Source organism: Triticum aestivum, chromosome 1A (genome assembly GCF_018294505.1).
Source record: "Triticum aestivum cultivar Chinese Spring chromosome 1A, IWGSC CS RefSeq v2.1, whole genome shotgun sequence".
Lineage (NCBI taxonomy): Eukaryota > Viridiplantae > Streptophyta > Magnoliopsida > Poales > Poaceae > Triticum > Triticum aestivum.
In genome coordinates, this window is record NC_057794.1 from 240,839,545 (window position 1) to 240,862,784 (window position 23,240).

The following is a 23,240-nucleotide window of genomic DNA, read 5'->3' on the forward strand; positions in this document are numbered from 1 at the left end:
ACGGAGATGGGCGAAGAGAAAACCTCCACTGATGCTTTTGATAGACAACAACAAGCATGGGTTGCTTACTTTGATGCAGCTGAGGAGAGGAGGCCTCTTACCCCTTTAGAACTCACCTTGAGAATTTTTGCTACTGAAAAGGCAAAAACCCTTATATTATAGCAGACGACTATGTGGAGGAGGCGGGCAATGATTAATTTTTGTGTCTCGGGTGATGAAAACAGTAAGTTTTTTCATGCTACTGCAAATTGTCATGCCCGGAGAAACAACATCAGAGTACTGATGCATAATGTGGTTGGACACTTTGACAACCAAGCAAAACTTTTGATTGCCACAGATTATTACAAAAACCTTCTAGGTCAGCCCTCCCCCTCGATCCCTATGATTCGGTTGAATATGTTGTATGATCAATTAGACTTGGGCAGTCTATCAATAACTTCTACATGGGCTGAGATCGTCTCTGCCATCAAGCAGTCACCTACCAACAAGAGCCCAGGAACTGACAGTTTCACCAATGAATTTTACAAGAAATTCTCTCACTTAGTGAAAGAGGGCCTTCTCCATTTCTTTGTTGACTTCCATGACCACCGAGTGGATATCTCTGAAATCAACTCTGCAATTATAACCCTACTACGAAAGAAGGATGTCTCTCTAGAGATTGTTGATTTCAGGATTATCTCCCTCGTTCATTCTATTCCAAAGCTTGTTGCAAAGATGTTGGCCAACCAGTTCCAGCCTTTTATCAGGGACTTGGTGCATCCGTTATAGTCTGGTTTTCTGCCCAGAAGGCCGATTGTTGAAATTTTTGCTCTTGCGGCAGAGCTAGCGCATACTGCACACAAGAGGAAACTACCTACTATGGTTCTCAAGCTGGATTTTTAGAAAGGTTTTTGATAGTGTTAGTTGGCTCGTGCTGCTTACACTCCTCAAGGCCAGAGGCTCTGATACAAGGTCGACAAACTGGATTGAGCAACTGTTTTCAAGCAGCTCCTCACAAGTCATGATAAACGGAGAGCTTGGTGGCTCCTTTCTCCACAAAAAAGGGCTTCGGCGATCCGCTATCTCATTCTTATTACCGACGTACTACAAAGGATTTGTTGCAATGCTTTCTAGGAAGGAGCCATATCCCATCCACTAAATGTTGACACTTTCTACCCAGTCTTACAATACGCAAACGACACTCTGATTCTGTTCAAGGGAGAGGCTGATCAGGCTAGGGTTATCAAGGGCATCCTCAATGTTTGCTTAGATTTCACAGGTTTGCAGATCAACTTCCACAAGAGTACCTTGGTTCTAGTTAGGGTTGAACAAGGGATAGCAACAATCAATGCAGACATCTTGGGTTGATCTTGTCTATCTACAAGATCTCTCATGGCCTCTTAATGTTGGTAATTCAAAAAGTTGACAAGAGACTGTCCGGGTGGCGAGCCACCTTTCTCTCTTGGGGAGGTCGCTTAATCATGATCAATTCTGTCTTGGCTTCTATCCCAAATTATTACATGGCATGTTTTCTATGGCCCGCAGAATCCCTAAAGAAGTTGGAGAAATTGTTGAGAGCTTTCCTCTAACAGGGAAAAAATTATGTCCATGGTAGTCAGTGCCTTGTTGCTTGGGACCAAGCCACAACATCCAAGGAGGAGGGAGGCCTTGGCGTTCGGGATCTCAAAGCACACAACAAAGCTCTGATCAGCAAGTTCGCGACATGCATTCTGCAAGCAACTAATCTACCCTGCTATCAGTGGTTTGCGCAGAGGTATTGTCAGCAAAGGATATCTGACCACACTGCAAGTAATAACACGGTAGTTTGGAGAATAATCAAGTCATGCATCTCTTTAGTTACACAGTCTTCCTCCTACTTGCTTGGTTCCGAGGCTACAATTTCCTTCTAGCATGATAAGTGGTCCCTATTGGGGAGGCTTTATCTGGTATTTCCCACTCTATACTCTTTTGCTGAAGACACTGATTGCACCATCTCTATGCAATATGATCAAGGGCAATGAGATCTTAAACTGCACCCGAACCTGTTGGTGCAAGCCTCCAGAGAACTTGGTGAGCTGTTGTCTTGCCTTGATGCTTGCCGGCTATACACCACTCTGCATGAGAAGAGGATCTCTGCCATCTATCAGCAGGCTCTATCCACGAGGCATTTCTACCGTCTTTTGACCTTTCAAGGGGTCGCATGGGAGTATGCTGCGTATGTGTGGAGGTCAATTATACCTTTGAAGCATAGAATCTTTCTATGGAGTGCTTTCAGACGGTGCTTCAATACAAGGGATAATATGGTATGAAAACACTGGAATGTCGTCTCTCCTTTCTCCCATTGTGATGTTTGCCTAGCTATGGAAACAATCAGCCATATCATCTTGCAATGTCGTCATTCTCATCATCTTAGGGATAAGTTGGGAATTGCACATGTGGCCTCAAACGTTGTGGACATCGCTGAGTTTGTCGCAAATGTAAATCAAATGGCGTCTCTTGGGAAGTTGTGGTGTGTGTTGTTTGTTGCTTGTGTTGTCTCGGGCTGGCAGGCTAGGAATGACCGTATCTTCAATAACAACTTCTGTACGCCCAACTCTACTTGATCAACATGGCAGATCTGCTTAGTTTGTGGAGTCACAGGGCGCGACATGCACCAAGCAAAGCTGAAATATTGTCACGGTGCAATGTTTACAGGCTTGACGACAGTTCTTGTTTTTTCTGGATATGTGAACCCCTCCTCCTCAATCTCTGTTCTGCTGCACCTTGTACAAGTGTAGCTGTTTGGAAACTTTCTTCCAGTAAACCCATGTAATTGACCTCTGGTCATCCGAGCTCTAGCTCGCTTTGAATGCATAAGGCTGACAATTGTTTGCCTTCTCTTTCAAAAAAAAGTTATCTTCAGCTCCCTCCCCATCGCCTTTTCATCCAGCCGATGGATCGAGGATGAAGCATATGAATTAATGTAGGAGAGCTTAGCGCTGATGGCACCAGATCGATGAAAGAGGGATGCGGCTTAGTGACTAAGAGGGGCCAGTAATGTAGAAGGAGGTGCCATGGTTGTGGAGACTTTTTTTCTCAAGACTACGCCAAAGATGTACCATAATTTTATAGAAGATAGAAAGTTATGTACAAGAACTTGCGCACAATGCAACCATCGACAAAAGCAAGGCCTTTACACTTACACCAACACCTAAATCTCACACTATGGCTACTCTCTCACAAATCGGCTAAGAGCTCCAGCACCTAGTCCAGCCTCCTTCCACTCACAAATCGGTCGCGGAGATTTGACTAAGGGAGGAGGAAATGAGAGGGAAAGATACAGAGGGGGGGGGGGGGGGGGGGGGGGGGGGGTAGGTTATGTGATTTAAGTCACCCGGCAGACATGTGGCCAATTGTAAGAGAGGAAGGAGAGAGTTTGCAAGCTGAGCAATTTCCTAAAATGCTCAACTCGAGGTTGTAAATGCAACAACAAAAGTCCACCGTCGGTTGCACGGTAGAAGGTCAGGATAAATTGGGGACGTCCCACTCCCACTGCGTTCCATAGCTACCGCCTGCCTTGCCACTGCCGCTCCACTCCCACTTGCCAATTTCACAGACCAAACCCAGTCTTTAAGCTTCTCTCGGACACACCACGGTCGGCTCACAGTAGGGACCAAGAACCATCGATGGACGACAAGGCGCCGAAGCCCAAAACAAAGGCTGCCGTGGCGGCGGCTGCCGCGCCAGCGCCGGCAAGGACGACGCCGGCACTGAAGAAGCCACCCCTCGCGCCCCCGCCTCAGATGATCCCGCTAAAACCGCCGCCAGCGCACCATTACCGACAGCAGCGCGGCGGCGGGGCGCCGCGGAAGCGGCATCGCAGCGGCAGCGGGTGCTCCGGCCGCCGCGTGTGCTGCCTCGCAACCGGGTTCCTCCTGCTCGCGCTCTGCCTCGCGGTCGCCGCGGCCTGCCTGGCGTACCTCTGCTACCACCCGCGGCCGCCGTCGTTCCACCTCCAGCCGGTCTCGACGACGCGGTTCCGCGTCGGCAACTCCTCCGCGGTGTCGGCCGTGGACGTCACGGCGGCCGTGAAGGTGGTGTCCTGGAACCCCAACGACAAGATCGCCTTCGAGTACGGCGACGGCGAGGGCCGCGTCTATCTAGCCGACAGTGACGGCGACATCACGCTGGGGTGGGCGCCCGTGGGAGGCTTCGAGCACGGCGCCCGGAGGGTGGCGGTCGTCGGGTTCGTGGCGGCCGCGAAGGGGGTGGTGGTCGACGAGGCGGTGGCGGCGCGCGTGCGCGACGGGTACCGGCGGCGGCGGCTCGCGTTCAAGGTGGTCGTGGACACCCACATGGGCGTCCGGGTCGGGGCCGTGCGCACCGGCATGGTGCCCGTGAGGCTGTCCTGCGACGACGGCGTCATGGCGCCGCGCGGCGTCTCCGCCGGGAGCCCAATGAGCAGGTGCCAGGTGTACCTCCTCAGAATGACATGGTAAGCTGATCGTTCTTCTATTTCATATCTCTGTTACGTTGCTGGCTTGCGCTTGCACAAACCTTTCTCAAAATTTGCATGAATGAATATGACTTTGATAGGCATATCAGAAGGGAAACATGAACTAGTAAAAGAGTGATTACTACTCCCTCCGATGTGAAATACGTTTTGTGGTTTCAGTTCAAATTTTAGTGATAGCATGACTTGTTTGACGATTCATGTGCGATGAGGCTTAAAGGTGCAAATCCGTAAAGAGAAACCTCGGTGATACGCATGGTATCACTCTCAGAACTCATACTTCAAGTGATGAAGCGTATTTGCGACTTAGAAATTCCACGGTGTTCATTTCCTGCAAAAGCCATTATAAACAATTCTGCTTAATTACGAAATGGAACCTAACATGCCAATCAATTTGGCATGTTGATTGGAGCAAAACTGATCCATCCACCCATCCAGAAAGCATCGACCATCGATCTATCATCGATTCCAAGCACAAGGAAAGATTCCACAAGTCAAGGGGAATTCGGACAGAAGCCAAAGATTAGCGCATATATTCGTACGACCACGACATGTCATTGTCGTCTAGGGGCGCCTACAGGCTACAGATTTAGTACTCGTACGTAAAAGTGATGCGAAGCAAGACACATATTTTGTGGCCTACAAGATGCCCCAAGCAGGGCAGGCTACTGCACTAGTAGTGGATACAGAAGGGAGACGGGGCATCTGCCTTGCTTGATGACCGACGACTATGAGAAGCAAAAGCTAACCCAGGATTCGCTCTGTCCCTCCCCAGCTTAGCTTGTGCGTCGGCTTAATTACATTGCACGCATCGCCGTACACACGAACAGAAAATTGTTCTTTACTTCCGCTCATGGTACGACAGTTAGCATTTCAAATGAATCCACACTTGAATGTTAGCTGCTGGCCACACGGTGCTGCTGCTGCAACCAACTCCTGCAAGTTGACACCCCACCTGGACCATCAGGTAGCTCCCATGAATACCAAGATACTCCGTAATATATGTATTTATTTATTTTGCAAAATGTACAACGTATGGTATGGAGGACGAATGGGGAAACTCTTTGGAGACATTGGATCCTATAGATGAGAGCAACATGATTGGTGGCATCCGTATTGGTACAGCTACAACTGTACTGGTAAGGACCATGTGTCCAAAACACACACTCATAGCACCAACCTTTGGCTTACAACTTGTGTTATACCTACTTCATCTCAACCACTGACCATTTTTTCGTCTCAAATAAAAAAAAGTTATTCACCATTTCATCGGGTGGCAAACAAAAGAAGAAAGGCTTATTTCTGAGAGGATAGTGTCGCAAAATCGTGTAAAACCCGGCAAATCATTGAAAACTAGCAGATTGAAATCGAATCAAATCTAATTTCTTCATTGCAGTACCAAACTCATTTTAAAGGCAACGATCATTTATATTTCAGGTTTGGCTTGAACTGAAGGCACATCCAGCGAAGGATATTTGCTGCTAGCTGCAGAGCCGAGGAAATGTCAGGGGCCCCTAAGCTGTAGATGCTCCAATTATTTCAGTTTTCTGCCGATGATATCATGTAATTGGTTTGGTTGGAACTAATTGTTGGCGTCTTGGAGTACATGGCGATTGATGCTTAAATATAGTCTCAAGGCTCTCAACGGTGAAGCTTTCAGGAGTTCAGCAAACAAGCATGTAACTGTATATTGCTCCCAGTTCTTTTGATTGTGTGGTACAGATACGTACGTACAAACATACAAGGAATGAAATGGTCGTGTGGTAAACCATTTGGTGGTCTGTTTTGTTGCTTTGGATCATCTGCTTGGTTACTGAATCAGGTAGAAAGACAACGCCAACTGAAATTTAAATTAGTCTCCTCACTCTACGGACCAATTTTCAAGCCCAGTTTGTGTGCCAAGATCACAAAATAGTAAATGCTGTTACTTGCTCATCTACCTTATCTAAGAAGAGCAACTTTCCAAAACATTTCAGTAAATTCAAAAAACAAATCATAATTATGGAATGTTTGCGGTTCATGCAAAATTCATCACGAAATCACATTGGTTGAACGCATGACAAAAAAACAAAATCTATGCTCTGAAAATGGTACTTTCAAACACATTTTGGAGCTTTGATTTTGTTTTTCTTTCACCACTTCCACCAATGTGATTTTGTGATGAATCTTTGCACGCACTTCAAACATTCCTTAAAGTCTGCCACACAAAAATTCGGAATTTTTTGAATTTTTTTGTCTATTTTCTTTGATTTTACTGTTCACACCAGGAGCATTTGAGCTCGAGCTGAGAAAGGTACTTCCGCAAGTTTGACTCCTTTTACAACCTGGATTGGGACGTCCAATTCAATACGCACATTCTCCATGCTCTCTTGACTTTCCTCTCTGATCATTGCCCATTATTACTTATGATGATTGTGGGCCTAGAAGGCCGTGGACTTTCAAATTCGAAAACTTTTGGACCTTCATTCCGGGCTTCACCGAAGTGGATCAAAAAGCATGGGCTGAGCCAACCACTCATGTGGATCCTATCATGTGCTACACCATAAACCCAGAAAGACTGGTACGAGACAAATCGAGTGGAGCATGAGGCTCTTTTCTAAATCAAAGGTGCATCTTCGTGTTGCACTTTTGATAATCTTACACCACGCAAGAAGAGCGGCCTCTCTCCACTGGGGAGCAAGATCTTCGTCTCAAGGTCCAGAGGGCGTTATTAGTCTTTTGGTGATCGAGAGGGCTTAAGAAAAACATGCTAGGATGACAAACCTCAAGGAGGGAGACGGCAACACCAAATATTTTCACCGAAAGATCAATGCCCAGAGGACAAAAAGCAATATAATCAAACACAACCATGATTGAGTCACCAAACATGAGCTTAAAGAGGAGATAATCCACAACCATTTCTCCGAGTTGATGGGATGGGGGACTCCAAGATACTTAGAGCTCAATTGGGATGAGCTTGTCAGTGCGCCGCATGAACTCTCGGACTTGAACCGCCAATTTACTAAGGATGAAGTGATAGAGGCCATCAACACTTTGCCTAGTGACAAGGCCCCCAGGCCGGATGGTTTCACCGACCTCTTTTCTAATAAGTGCTAGAGCATCATCAAGCTTGACGTCATGAGTGTAACACCCCAACAATCATACTACAGTAATCTCCCCCTAATGGTTGCCATGTTATCATGATTACTATGCAATTGCTACTTGTCCAAAAATCAAATTCAAATTCAAATTCAAATTCAAATTGCAAGTAAAATTATTATTTCTTCGAACGGTAAAACTAAAATATTCCCATTATTCTATAAATTTCGCTGATCATTGTCATGTTGAAACCAACTTCATTTGACTCGGGAATAAATTTCTAGGAAATTAATAAGTGGTCCAACATCAACTAAAATGGCCTTTTCAAAATAGACAAATATTTATACATTTCCAATTGACCTCCAACTTTGTGGGCCTCTCCAATATGTTGCCTAATATTTAAGTACCACTTTTCACCTTTAACTAAATTAATTTAGTAGCTAATTAAAATAGAAAACAGGAACAAAAACTAAAATAGAAAAGAAGAAGAAATAAAAGAGTTCCACTATTGTGCACTTAAGGACCAAAAGACCAGTAGCTAGCCCGGCCCACCTCCTATCTCCTTCCTCTGTAGAGGAGGCAAGGCGTGGCGCACATCCACGCCGGCCATGCCGTGGATGGCCGACACCTGCACCCCAACTCCGTCATGGGGAGGATAAAAGCAGCGTTGGACACCCATGACCAAACCCTGGCTTCTAATCCCCTCTCCCCCGCTCATTTGTCTCACTATTGTAGACACCCGACGCCACCATCGCCACGTCGTCATCGTCCGCCTGGCCATCGCCCACCTTGTCGGTTGTGGCCTTGCTAGGAGCTGCGTGTCCTTCGTCTACATCGACTCCTAGGAGCAGCTCGAGCAAGAGATCACCACAGCGCTGGGATCGACGTCATCTTCAACCTCCGGTCACCGCGACGCCGTCAACGAATTCGTCGCCGTCACTGCACCACCAGCCTCCTCGAGCTCGCCCTGGAACCGCAGTGAGCTCCTCTCCCCGTTCGTCTGTTTTCCCCTTGATTGCGTCACCGTAAACCGCCGCACCCGCGCGCCCTGCCACGCGCTGTAGGATCGAAAGTATGTCTAGAGGGGGTGATTAGACCACTTGACCAAATAAAAATCTAGCCTATTCCCAATTTTAAGTCTTGGCAGATTTTAGCAACTTAGCACTAGTCAAGCAATCAACCTACACATGCAAGCCTAAGAGTATAGCAGCGGAATATAAAACATTGCACATGAAGGTAAGGGGAGGAGTTTTGAGGGAGCAAACGCAATGTAGACACGGAGATTTTTGGCGTGGTTCCGATAGGTGGTGCTATCGTACATCCACGTTGGTGGAGACTTCAACCAACGAAGGTTAACGGTTGCGCGAGTCCACGGAGGGCTCCACCCACGAAGGGTCCACGAAGAAGCAACCTTGTCTATCCCACCATGGCCATCGCCCACGAAGGACTTGCCTCACTAGACTAGATCTTCACGAAGTAGGCGATCTCCTTGCACATACAAACTCCTTGGTTCAACTCCATAATCTTGTCGGAGGCTCCCAAGTGACACCTAACCAATCTAGGAGACACCAATCTCCAAAAGGTAAAAAATGGTGTGTTGATGATGAACTCCTTGCTCTTGTGCTTCAAATGATAGTCTCCCCAACACTCAACTCTCTCTAATAGATTTGGATTTAGTGAAAAGATGATTTGAGTGGAAAGCAACTTGGAGAAGGCTAGAGATCAAGATTCATATGGTTGGAATGGAATATCTTGGTCTCAACATAGGAGTAGGTGGTTCTCTCTCAAAAAATATATGTTGGAAGTGTAGGCATGTTCTGATGGCTCTCTCCACGAATGAAGAGTGGGTGGAGGGGTATATATAGCCTCCACACAAAATCTAACCGTTACACACAAATCACCAAACTCGGTGGGACCGAATAATGAAACTCGGTCAAACCAATTTAGTGCAAAATGTGAACGTTAGGTTTTTCAGTGGTACCGACATGTCAACTCGGTGGGACCGATTTCATTAGGGTTAGGACATAACGTAATCTTGGTGAGACCGATTACATAAACTCGATGGGACCGATTTTGTTAATAAGCTAACCAGAGAGTTAGTTAGGTAAACTCGGTGGGACCGATTAGCTCATCTCAGTGAGACCAAAACGTTCCGAAGGGGAAACAGAGAGTTTGCATTGCGAACTCGGTGGGACTGATCGCTCATCTCGGTTGGACCGAAATGTTACGAAGGGAAACAGAGAGTTTGCAATCCCATCTCGATGAGACTGAGATCCCTATCGGTAATACCGAAATGACTAGGGTTTGTGGCAGTGGCAATTTCAAATGAACTTGGTGGCGCCGGATAGAAAGTTTTGGTGGGGCCGAGTTTGACTTTTGGTTTGGGACATATGTGGATATGAGAAAGTAGTTGAGGGTTTTTGGAGCATATCACTAGGCATTTTGAGCAAGCAACCCATTAAGCAACACCTCATCCCCTTTTAATAGTATTGGCTTTTCCTATGGACTCAATGTGATCTTGGATCACTAAAAGTAAAATGTAGAGACTTGAGCTTCAGAGCTTGAGCCAATCTTTTGCCCTTAGCATTTTGAGGGGTCCACATTTCTAATCCATGCCATGCCAATCATTGATCTTTCCTGAAATATTTATCTTGAAATAGCATTAGCTCAATGAGCTATATGTTGTTAAGAATTACCAAAACCACCCAGGGATAGTTGCACTTTCAATTTCCTCCTTTTTGGTAATTGATGACAACATATAGATCAAAGCTTCGACAAATGATCATAAGATTGAAATACATCGTCGCTTTGAGAAGTATGTGATAAGCAAAAGCTCCCCCTAAATCTGTGCATTATTTAAAACTTGCTTTTGAATGCAAATACACAATCGATTAGGATAATGGGTTACTCTTGCATGTCACATACATCTTGGTGGAGCGCTCAAAATGATAGAAATTAAAAGCATGCACTCTTCACCAAGCAAAGTGAATGATCATATATGGGATATAAGAGATAATATCATCCAGGCAAGCATTAAAGTAGCATATGATCAAACACATGATCAAACAAGTATCTCACACAGCCATAGGGTATCAACCAAGCACACAATCAAGTTCAACAAAAAGCAAGAGAGACAAAGAAGCAAAACACACTCTCTTGAAGCCTATGATCTATACATTTCTCCCCCCTTGGCAACAAGTTACCAAAAAGATTGAAAATACATAGTGCTATGCGTCTTTCAGGCTTGGTCTTCGGGAGGTGGTGTAGAGAGAACTCCAAGGACGAAGGCATCTGTTGATCTAGTTGGAGCTAGTGGAGTGGCTGCTGGAGGTGGTACTGAAGTTGTAGCTGCTGGTGCTGACGATGTAGCTCTAGAATCTGGTACTAGCACTGCAGCAGACCTCTAACCTCGTGGCACACACTGAAAATCATCCGTAGTTACCTTCCCTCTCCTCTCTTCTGCTTCCTCCTGGAGCTGCTCAACAGCTGTCTATATCTCAGTAACCTTGAGGTCAAGATTATAGAATTTTGTCTCAACAATCCTTTCCAAGCTCTCCTGATTCTGAGTCAGGGTGGCCAAGCCCTTCTCAATCCTCAAAGTAGATTGGATCAGATATGCTACCTGATCTTGCTTGCTCTTCAGGAACACATGAGATGCTCCCTCTACACTTGGCATCCTCGCAGCTTTCTCTGCCTTTGCTTTAGTTCTCTTCTCTTGTGCTTGTGCTGATGAAGGTTCATCCTCATTCATCACAACTGTGTTTTCTTCAAATTCAGGGTACAGAGGTAGATGCTCCTTGTCCAACAAGTAAGTGCCTATGCCCATCTTGGAGTTGATGAGCACCTGAATATGTGGAGCATACCCACATGATCTCTTCTGGTCAGCTGCCGTCCTCTTGATTGTCTCTACAATCAGACTCATGACCTTGAATTTTTAAGGCACATCAAATATTTGCAGCAAGTTGATGGAATGTCCTATAATCATCTTGTGATCTCCCGACTTGGGTAGCAAAGTATGCCTTAAGATGGTTTTGATAGTAGGCAAACCAGACAACAAATAGTGTACAGATCCAAGCTTGTGGGTCTCCAAAGCTTTATCAGGGATCTCTTTGTACATGTTTGCCATAGAGTTGTGGTCTTTCTTCTTCTTGGCATACACATCCAAATCATCATCATGTTCCTCTGGGGCATTGATCAACTTGGCCCATTCTTCAACAGTTGATTGGTACCTCGTACCTTCAGACATCCATACTATCCTTCCATCTGGATAGAAATGAGCAGTGGAGTAAAATTGCATAACTAGCTCATCATTCCATTTGGTCAACTTTTGACCCACAAACTCATCAACTCCACAAGCTTTGAAGCTGTCTTGTACACCTGGGAAGTGATCTTCATTTTCTTTGATGTATTCCCAATCAACCCATCTCATGTCACAAACAATTGGCTTCTTGTCAAGCAGAATAGTATCATAGAAGTCTTGTTGTTCTTTTGTGTGTGAAAGTGCGTTATATCGACTAGAGGGGGGGTGAATAGGCGATTTTTATGAAAGTCTTTAGAACATAGAAGTTTTGAAGACAAACGATAAAATTAAACCTATTACCATGCAGCGGAAGGTAGACTACACTAGGTAAACCATAGTCAAGTATTCAATGAAGTGAAAGCACAAAGACTAATAGCAGCTAGGTAGTAAGGATCAGGTAGGAAGATATTGTGAAGTCAAACAGAACACGCAGTCACTCAGTGAAGACAAATGATAGTACAGACATACAATGACTTCACAAGGAGTAACAGTAAGTAAAGGGAAGTGAAGATGAAACCAGTGACTCGTTGAAGACAATGATTTGTTGGACCAGTTCCAGTTGCTGTGACAACTGTACGTCTGGTTGGAGCGGCTAGGTATTTAAACCTTAGGACACACAGTCCCGGACACCCAGTCCTGAACACGCAGCTCAGGACACCCAGTCCTCACCGTATTCTCCTTGAGCTAAGGTCACATAGACCTCGCCCAACCACTCTGGTAAGTCTTCAAGGTAGACTCCCAAACCTTCACAGACTTTGTTCACCGGCAATCCACAATGTCTCTTGGATGCTCAGAACGCGACACCTAACCGGCTGGAGGATGCACAGTCCTCAAGTGTAATAAGTCTTCAGATCACACAGACAAGAAGACTTAAGTGATGCCCAATTCTCTCTGGCTCTGGTGGTTAGGGCTTTATCCTCGCAAGGAATTCTCTCTCAAAGGCTTCGAGGTGGGTTGCTCTCAAATGACAAAAGCCGTACTTTCAATCTGAGCAGCCAACCGTTTATGGTTGTAGGGGGTGGGCTATTTATAGCCACTTGGCAACCCGACCTGATTTGTCTGAAATGACCCTGGGTCACTAAGGAACTGACACGTGTTCCAACAGTCAGATTTCAAACTCACACGGCAACTTTACTTGGGCTACAAGCAAAGCTGACTTGTCCGAATCTGGACAAGATTCGCTCTCATAGTCTTCACTCGAAGACATAGGTTTTTGGTTTAGGCATCACTGCAGTCATTCTGACTAGTTCTCTTGGACCCACTTAACAGTGCGGTGGTTCCTATGACTCAACACAAAATAAAAAGAACTACGAAAGATCTAAGTCTTCGAGCTCCATAGGCTTCTTATATAGTGTCTTCTCTTGTCATAGTCTTCAATGTGAATATCTTCATATACCACCTTTGACTTCAATGTCTTCATACATTTTTAGGGGTCATCTCTGGTAGTAAAACCGAATCAATGAGGGACTTCTACCTGTGTTATCCTGCAATTCTCACAAACACATTAGTCCCTCAACTAGGTTTGTCGTCAATACTCCAAAACCAACTAGGGGTGGCACTAGATGCACTTACAATCTCCCCCTTTTTGGTGATTGATGACAAACTAGTTGAAGTTTTCAACGGGGAATATAATCTGTGAAATTGTAAAGGATAAGGAATTGTCTTCATAAGTTGCAGGGGCTCCCCCTGAAGATGTGCATATAAGTTAATTTGCTTTTGGAATGCAAATGCACATGGCAGGTTGTACTTGTGGAGATCCACTTCAACTTATGATGACAATCCACTATGCATGTGAAAGTATATGAAGATAATGACATGCATAATGGAAAATGGACGTCTGCAGAATGAGCTAAGTGCGGAATTTATCGTCGCACATGCGGAATCTATCTTCGCAAAACAAGGTGGCAAATAAGTAGCAGACGACCATCTAGTTTAAGTGTTACAACTTGTAAGAACCAAATGTAGCAAAAACGAGAGTTGTAAGCACGAAGCAAAATATAAAGCACCCGTCCATATGGACCCGCTTGAAGACTATCAATCTCATATGCTTCTCCCCCTTTTGTCAGTAATGACCAAAAAGGTTTGAAGACATAGAGCCTCTACTCGTTCCCATGAGGAGTAGGTGAAGTAGCAGGGTTGTTGGTGTTGTTTGGCGATGCAGAAGAGCTTGGAGGTGCTGAAGGAGGTGGCGGTGAAGTAGCATCGTCTTCTTCCTCAATAATTCTGGCAGTCACTGTGGCAGCAGAGGAAGAGAACTTAGAGTCTTCAAGGGATGGAGTTCCTAGCAGCACAGCCCGTCGAGGAGGTGTGGAGTCAAACTTGAATCTCTCGGTGAAGCCATCCTCTTGAAGATCAACTTCAGAACACATCATCGTGAGCCCTTTCCAGGTGCGGCGACAGGTTTCATGGGCAACAAAAGCATTTTTGGTGGCAAGATTTCGAGTGCGATTAACATCCACCAAGAGGCTTTTCATCTGACGCTTCAGCCAGTCATGATGCCTATCCTGTTTCTGATGTAGAGCCACAAGAAGCTCTTGGTCGTTGAGAACACGAGTGCGCTTCTTGGGTCTTGGAGCAGTGGCACTGTCAGTGGCTTCAGTGGAAGCAGTGTGTGGTGCACGTGTAGTGCCAGCCAAAGGATACACCCGAGAAACTGCTTCAACGCCTTCAACATTCTGAGTAAAACTCTGATGTTCTGCATTCTGAAGACTTAGAGGTTGCTTGGCAGGCTCAGAATATATGGCTTCAGTAGACATGTCCACGTCAGGCAAGAAGATCCGATGGTTGCAGGCTGAGGGCTGATACGAGATGGCAGAGTGTAGCTTGATCAGCCGCATGACCCAAGGGGCGTAGAACTTCAAACCAAACAGATCAATGCCTGATGCAGCAAGTTGGCGTATGAAGAAGTCCTGGGCATTGAAGCATTTGCCATGAAGTATATAGAAGACCAAAGTCTTCATTGCACCCTGAAGCTTGGCAATTGGAGAGTGCCCTTTGATAGGCCAGAGAGTTCGCCTGATGATGTGATAGATGGTTCTTGGCAGGTACTCAAGGTCTTCAACGAAGAACTCTATGGGATAAGCAACATCTTGGGGCAATGGCTTCATCATGCTGAGCATCTGACTCATATCAGGTTCTGGCCGCTGAAAGATGCTCTCAATATCTTCAGCATGCAGCTGACAGTCTTGCTCGAAGAGATCGCCAGGAGTGGGCAAGCCAGTGAGCTCAATGATGTCAAATGCATTGGCTTTGTGATGAACGTTGCCAGTCATCCACTCCAGGACCCAAGTCTTCAGATCTCTGTTGTACCCTCTGATGTGAAGCGTGGCATAGAATTGAAGTAGCAGCTCTTCATTCCAATGCTCTTCGTCAGTAATGAACTGCAGCAGTCCAACTTCCTTGAAGCCATCTAAAGCTTCTTCCAGACAGGGCAGACCAGCTATAGCTTCAACATCAAGGCGCTTGTGTGGGAAGATGCGACCTTGGTTGTAAAGAATGCAAGAGTAATAGCTTCGCTGAGGATAGCTCCAGAACCAATCAGATGATATCCTTTCCCTTGAGTAGGGGTTTCTGGAGCTATTGAAGAACGTGTTGTCTGCCCTGAAGCCATTGATGTTGAAGGAGCCAGGTGCTGATGCAGGACCTGGAAACCTTGGCAGTCTTGGGATTGGCTTCTGGACCTGAGGCCTGTGCTCAACATGATAGTCGAATTGGGGACCGGCAACAGACTTAGGAACAGAAGTGGCAGGATCAGTGGCTTCGCTGTCTTCTGAAGCTTTTGCTGGGGAGGGCTCCACATTAGCTTCATTGGTGGTTGTGGCAGCCTCACGATTTTCATCCTCCACTTGACTAGTTGGAGGATCGGTCACAAGCACATTCTCCTGAAGAACTGCTTCTTGGTGGGACAGGGGAGTGGGATCTTGTGGGACTCCTTCTTCTGCGGCTGATGCAGCCGGAATGTCTTCAGCAGAGACTTGAGGCCTTGGACCTTTGCGAAGCCTGCGGAACGCAGACGACGCCTAAGGAGTTGGAGTGGGCTGGGCCTCATAGTCTTCTTCCTCTTGTGGGCGATCCGCCCATGAAGCATCCTGTGCAATTGGCGTCAGTGGACGACCAATGCTGATGAGTTCGCTGTTTTCATGCTGAGGAAGGACTGCACCATCTTCTACATTGTCATGTTGACCAATGTCTTCAGCAGCGATGGGATCAGCTGCTGGAATGTCTTTAGCTTCATGAGCCTCTGTGGAAGCAGGCTCATGAATTGTCAGTTGTCGTTCAGCTTCAGGATAGACCATAGAAATGGGTTCAACTATCAAGGGCTCTGTGGAAGCAGCCCAAGCTTTCTTGGTCTTCCTCTTCTTCTTGGAGGGGGCAGTAGGAGAGGCTTCAGAGTGTTTCCTCTTCCTGGCTTCAGCCTCAGCAGTCCTTGTCTTCTTGAGGTCTGAAGCTGTTGACCGGCTTTTTGGCTTCGAGCCAGTCAGTCTAGTTGGGAAGACAATCGGAACTGCTTCTTGCCTTGGTGCATCAGGTTCAGCCGTAGCAGGCTTCTTCTTCTTCTTTGCGGCCATCCTGGGGTCGATGCCAGGACGCCCAAGTGCCTTGCGCTTCTCAGCCTCATTATAGGCTTGCACACATCTGTCAGCCAGAGTCTTCATGCGCTCACGCGAACCCTAAGCTTCTGCACGCTTCTTCACAAAGGCTTCCTTGAGCTCGTGCATCATTGTCTTGAAGTTCTTCACTTCTTGCATGCTGAGCTTGGCCATATGCTTCTTGAACTGAGCCTTTTCATATTCAATCTTCTGCTTCAGTTCAACAATGCGCTGGGCAATAGCAAGTTCTGAAGCAATGGCGCCTTGGAAGGCGACACTGAGGCCAATGGGTAGCTGCAGATCTTCAAAGCTGATGTTTGGCGTGTCAAACCACTCGTCAATGAAGTTGTGGATGATGGTGACATCAAAGAGAGGCAGATCATTGAAGATTTCTGCTTCTTCTTTGCTCTTGATGAGTTGCTCAAGAGAGTCATCTGCAAGATCTTCATCACTTGACAGATCAATGTCGTCATTGCGCAGAATGGTAGCAGCTGTTAGCTCTTTGCCAGTGTGAGACAGAGGCATCTTGGCCTTCTGGGGCTTGGAGATGCGTGATAAGTCTTCAAACTGCACACTGTCTTTAGGAGGTGCAGTTGCCAATGGCTTCGCCCTTGAGATTTTTGGTGAAGGGGCCGGCTTTGAAGCTTTTGGCTTCTTCAACTGCTTTGGCTTCGGCACTGCAGGCGGGTCATCAGACTCAATGTCAGCTGCAGGCTCATTCACTGCAGTCCCTTGAACCAAGATGTAGGTGATGAGGCCTTCAAGGTTGGTGAAAGGACCAATGACATTGGGTTCTGCATGTCGTGTGCCATCTGCCCTTGGAGATGAGGGACCAGGGTTGAAGTCTAACCCAAAAGTCTTCGTGTTCTACTTCGTAGTTCTGAGCAAACTGGAAGTTGCGCTTGAACAGATTGTCGTCACAACACCATAGCAGTGACGACGAGTGTGCATCAGCAGGCTGTGGTCCATGGACCATGCATGGATAGAAGCCTTGAGCAATGGCTTCATCTCTGGACCTGGGTAGAAGATTCTTGAATAGGATGTCTCCCCACGGTCTCTTGATGGCGTTTTTCTCAGCATACCCCTGGGTCACAAATCTGTATTTGAACCATTGTTCTGCCCAATATCTTCGAATCCATTGGATTCGGGTCTTGCGCTGACTGTAATCCTCTTCAGGATCTGTCTTGTACATTTCTGAGAGTTCATCTGGCAGATCTCTGGAGGTCTCACCACGACGCTTTCTGCCACCCTTCCTTGCTGCTTTCTCTGAAGCCATAAACTTTAACCTGAAAGGCTTCAAGACGTTCAAAGGCTTCAAAGGTTTTCGTTTGCTGGACCAACAGGAACTGGCTTCGGGAGAATTTATGTGATGCTGTAAGAATTCTGCAAATGAATGCAGACTATGAGAACCAAAGGATTCTCCCACGGACATGTACCTGTTACAGCATTAAGGTGCGAGGGAAGGGGAAGAGGTCATATGCATTCTCAGAAGATTTTGAAGATAAATCAGTTTAGAAGACATTGACCTCATCGTGCGAAGACATTCACTCACAGATAAGAAGTTGGTTCCAGATTTGTACGAATCCACAGATCAGTACAAGTGAGGAATCTAACTACTTTGTGAAGCACAAGTGAATATACTAGGCATGTTATGAGATGCAGTATGAGAGAGATCTAGCTTGTGTGAACAGAAACTGCTTGTGGTAGAAAGTGACAAATCCATAGGATCAATGGTGCTGTAAAAAGAGGAAGTTTTATTTACCACACTAAGAACTGCTAGACGGAGTGTAAGATGAGGCCGAGCAGTTCGATCTTCCGTGCCCTAACTTGGCGATGGAGGACACCTACGGCGACGGTGGAGAGGACGATGTCCACGGTCGGCGTGAAGATGACGTCGGAGAGGTTGTGGCAGCGAAGCGCTTCATCGCCGGTGTCGTCGAGGGCTAGCGGTGGAGCTAGGGTTCGTGCGAGGGTGGAAGAAGAGATAATAACCGCTGTGAGTGTGTATTTATAGGTACAGGGGTGGCACTGTGCTATTACACAGGTGCCCCTGGCGATTCGCATCTAAGGAACACGTGGCCATTATGCGGAATTTTGGGGTTTGTTCCATGTCCCATGCACGCCTGATTGTCAGATGGTCGATCCTACTTCTCCGGATTTCATGTGGAGGAATGAGCATTGAAAACGGACTTAATGGTTGTCTCTGTATCTTCTGCTAACAAGGACGCAGAGAAGACATTCGACAGTTTCAATAGAATGCATATGACTTGGGGAGATAGAGTTTGAGATAGAAAGCATAGAGAGGTTAGGGTCCGATCACATTCACTTAGTTCAAAAGATTCAACACGAAGACATAGCTATAAGTGAATGCTGTAGAGGACAGAACACTAGTATATATATATATATATATATATATAGAATCAACATAGTGAAGATAATCATGAATATATGTTGAGATCGAAGCCAAACCAAATGTGAAGACATTGCAAGGTAACGCCATGAGTGAAACACTTCAAAATAGAACGTTTGGAGGTGGCGTTACCCACCGTATAGGAAGTATTAGACCCAGACACGGCGCACAATTATCGTGGCGCTCCGAAGTCAAATTCCACATTAATGTATTCACACTTAGAATGTGTGTCTTCATTGATTGAAGATATACTTTACTTCGTGTGTTGCACATCTAAGTCATCAATATGCATAAGGGTTAGGATGTGTGCCTGATCACAGGACATTTGAGGATTCCAGGATATTTAGCTCACACCGTAACTTGCAAAACCTCTTCTCATCCAAGGCTTGGTGAAGATATCTGCCAATTGCTCTTCAGTGTTGACGTGTATGATATCAATGTCTTCCTTCATAACATGATCTCTGAGAAAGTGATGACGAATTTCAATGTGCTTTGTCTTCGAATGCTGAACTGGGTTGTTGGCAATCTTGATGGCGCTTTCATTGTCGCAGTAAAGTGGCACTTGCTTCAGATGAATGCCATAGTCCTTGAGTGTTTGCTTCATCCACAGAAGCTGAGCGCAGTAAGATCCAGCAGCAATGTATTCAGATTCAGCAGTGGAGAGAGATACACAGTTCTGCTTCTTTGAAGACCAACATACAAGTGATCATCCCAGAAAGTGACATGTGCCTGATGTAGACTTGCGATCAACTTTGTCACCAGCATAATCAGCATCCGAGAATCCAACCAGATCAAACTCTGAGCCCTTTGGATACCATAATCCTAGAGTTGGGGTGTGAGCCAAATATCGAAGAATTCGCTTCACAGCTAAGTGATGCGACTCCTTTGGTGCCGCTTGAAATCGAGCACACATGCAAACACTAAGCGTAATATCTGGCCTAGATGCACATAGATAAAGTAATGAACCAATCATGGAGCGGTATACCTTTTGATCGAACTCTTTACCATTGTCGTCAGGACCCAGATGATGTTTGGCTGGCATTGGTGTTGTGAAGCCTTTGCAGTCTTGCATACCGAACTTCTTTAGGCAATCTTTGAGATACTTCTCTTGAGATATGAAGATGCCATTGTGTTGTTGTCGTATTTGAAGACCGAGGAAGAACTTCAGCTCCCCCATCATGGACATCTGATATTGCTCTTGCATCATATATCCAAACTCTTCACTGTACTTCTGATTGGTGCAGCCGAAGATAATGTCATCCACATATATTTGGCACACAAACAGTTCACCATCATATGTCTTCGTGAAAAGAGTGGGATCTAGGGAACCAGGTATGAAGCCTTTGCTCTTCAGGAAGTATTTGAGTGTGTCATACCAGGCCCGAGGGGATTGTTTGAGGCTATACAGTGCCTTGTTGAGCTTGTATACCATGTCAGGATGTTTTGGATTTTCCAAGCAAGGCGGTTGTGCAACATACACTTCTTCTTCAATCTTGCCATTGAGAAAGGCACTCTTCACATCCATTTGATATAGAAGTATGTTATGATGATTTGCATAGGCCAGCAGTATGCGTATGGCTTCAAGTCTAGCCACAAGAGCAAATATTTCATCAAAGTCAATGCCTTCCACTTGAGTATATCCTTGAGCAACGAGACGAGCTTTGTTTCTGACAACTTGACCATGCTCATCTTGCTTGTTGTGGTATATCCATTTGGTGCCTATTATATTGTGCTTCCGTGGATCAGGACGCTTAACCAGTTCACATACATTATTCAGCTCAAACTGTTGAAGCTCTTCTTGCATAGCTTGAATCCATTCAGGTTCCATGAAGGCTTCTTCTACTTTTTTGGGTTCTGTTATTGAGACGAATGCGAAGTGCCCATAGAAATTTGCTAGCTGAGTTGCCCTTGAACGAGTGAGTGGACCAGGTGCATTGATGCTATCAATTATTCTTTCAATCTGCACTTCATTGGCAACACGAGGATGTACAGGGCGAAGACTTTGCTCTTGCTGTTCATTGTCATTGTTGGAAGGAATGTCTTCAGGCTGAGCATTGTCTTCATGTTGATCAGGTGCTTAAATGATAAGTTCTTCTTCAGGATGAGCTTCAGAAGGTATAATTTCTCCAGTTCCCATTAGCTTTTTTGATTCACTGGATGGAACTTCATCTAGCACATTTGGCAGCTGCTCTCTTTGTGAACCGTTGGTCTCATCGAACCGCACATCCACTATTTCAACCACTTTGTAATGAAAGAGATTGAAGACTCTGTAGGAGTGCGAATCCTTTCCATATCCAAGCATAAAACCCTCATGTGCTTTTGGTGCAAATTTTGAGGTGTGATGTGGGTCCTTGATCCAGCACCTTGCGCCAAATACTCTGAAGTAACTGACATTTGGCTTCTTGCCAGTAAGGAGCTCATAAGATGTCTTGTTCAGTAGCTTGTGAATATAAACACGATTGATTGTATGGCATGAAGTATCAATGGCTTCGGGCCAGAATTTTCTTGGGGTCTTGTATTCATCTAGCATCGTTCTGGCCATCTCAATTAGTGTTCTGTTCTTGCGTTCGATGACGCCATTCTGCTGTGGCGTGTACGGGGCTGAGAATTCATGTGTGATGCCCAAGGTATCAAGATATGTATCAAGGCCAGTGTTCTTGAATTCAGTGCCATTGTCACTTCTGATGTGCTTTATCTTGGCGCCAAAATTGTTCATAGCTCGATTGGCGAAGCGTCTGAAGACATCCTGCACTTCAGTCTTGTAAAGGATTATGTGCACCCAAGTATATCTAGAATAATCATCAACAATAACGAAGCCATAGAGGCAAGCAGTAGTAGTTAGAGTTGAGTAATGAGTGGGACCGAAAAGATCCATGTGAAGCAGTTCGAAGGGTCGAGTAGTGGTCATGATTGTCTTCGAGGGATGTTTGGCCCTCGTCATCTTCCCTGCTTCACAGGCACCGCATAAGTGGTCTTTCTTGAACTTGACGCCCTCGATGCCTATGACATGCTTCTTCTTCGCAAGAGTGTGGAGGTTCCTCATGCCAACATGTCCAAGCCTCCGATGCCAGAGCCAGCATTCTGAAGCCTTTGCTAGAAGACATACTGCAAGCTATGGCCCTGCTGAGAAATCTACCACGTACAAATCATCTTTTCGATACCCTTCAAACACTAGAGACTTGTCAGATTCCATTAGTAGAAGGCAACGATATTTATTTTCCAAACATTACGATCATGTTCAAATCGCAAAGCATTGAGACAGACATTAAGTTGAAGCCAAGGGATTCAACAAGCATGACTTTATCCATGTGTTGATCCCTTGAGATTGCAACTCTACCTAGACCCAATACCTTACTTTTACCAGTGTCAGCAAATGTGATGTGGCTCTTGTCGGATGGACGTAAGGTTGAGTCCATAAGAAGACTTCTTTTGCTAGTCATGTGATTTGTACACCCACTGTCAATAATCCATTCTGAAGACACTGGTGTCGTACCCTACAGTGCAGTTAGGGGGATAGGCTTCACCGAGAGCATTGTGAAGCAAAAACATTTGACGAACCAGTGGGTTATGAAAGCTTAGATCCAAGTTAGGACTAATAGGGAGAGTAGCAAACGATTCGGGTACGAAGTACATAGTAAGACCATTTGGGCATTTGATCTTGCGCCCTACAAGATGTTTAAGGTCCCCAGCAATAGCGTTAGACGATTTTGGTTTTCTGCTGGAGACCTTTCCCTGCAAAAGAGAGTTAAGCTTTCTTAGCCACCCACATCAAGGGCGGCTTAGAAGCAATAAGTCTAAGTGCAGCATCTGAGAATTTTGGCTTTGAAGCCTTAGCAAACAGTCTTGCAGGCGGACAATAGTACTCATAAGAATAAGCAGAATAGTTCTTGGTCTTATGAACATGGCGGTTTGATGAACCACTCTCATATTCATATGCCTAAGTATGGTTTCCCTGCAAAACATTTGCGTTAGTGCGACTCAGGTGAGTCCTTTGTCTGTATGAAGCCTTTGGACCGTATGAAGCCTTTGGTCTGAGGTTTGTCTTCTTCACGTGAGGTGTCATGATGACATTCATAGGAAGACTCTCCAGACACCTTTTCGGAACCCAGATCTTCTTCATAGGCGGTCCATTCCTGCAGTTAGTACCAATGTACCTGGCAAACACTTCACCATTCTGATTCTTAAACAGCATATAGTTTGCATCAAAGGATTCATCAATGATAATGGGGTTAGCACAAGTGAAGCCAGATAGATTGGATGGATCTGCAGAAGGTTCCTTTGCAGCAACCCACATGGTTTTGGGGTACTGCTCAGGTTTCCAGTAAGAGCCATCTGCATTCATTTTCCTTACGAACCCTACACCCTCTTTCCTAGGGTTTCGGTTCAGAATCT

At 45.7% G+C, this 23,240-nt stretch overlaps 1 protein-coding gene across 1 annotated transcript; it reads left to right on the top strand.

The window, feature by feature from the left end:
* The first annotated feature begins 3,513 nt into the window (after positions 1–3,513).
* LOC123044248 (uncharacterized) lies at positions 3,514–6,242 on the top strand. Its single transcript, XM_044466943.1, has 2 exons — positions 3,514–4,453; positions 5,909–6,242. The coding sequence occupies exons 1-2, from the start codon at positions 3,645–3,647 to the stop codon at positions 5,922–5,924; spliced, it is 825 nt and encodes a 274-aa protein (XP_044322878.1). The 5' UTR covers positions 3,514–3,644; the 3' UTR covers positions 5,925–6,242.
* Positions 6,243–23,240: the final 16,998 nt, after the last annotated feature.

Coding starts and splice junctions, on each gene's coding strand:
- LOC123044248 (XM_044466943.1), top strand. CDS start 3,645: ATGGACGACAAGGCGCCGAAGCCCAAAACAAAGGCTGCCGTGGCGGCG.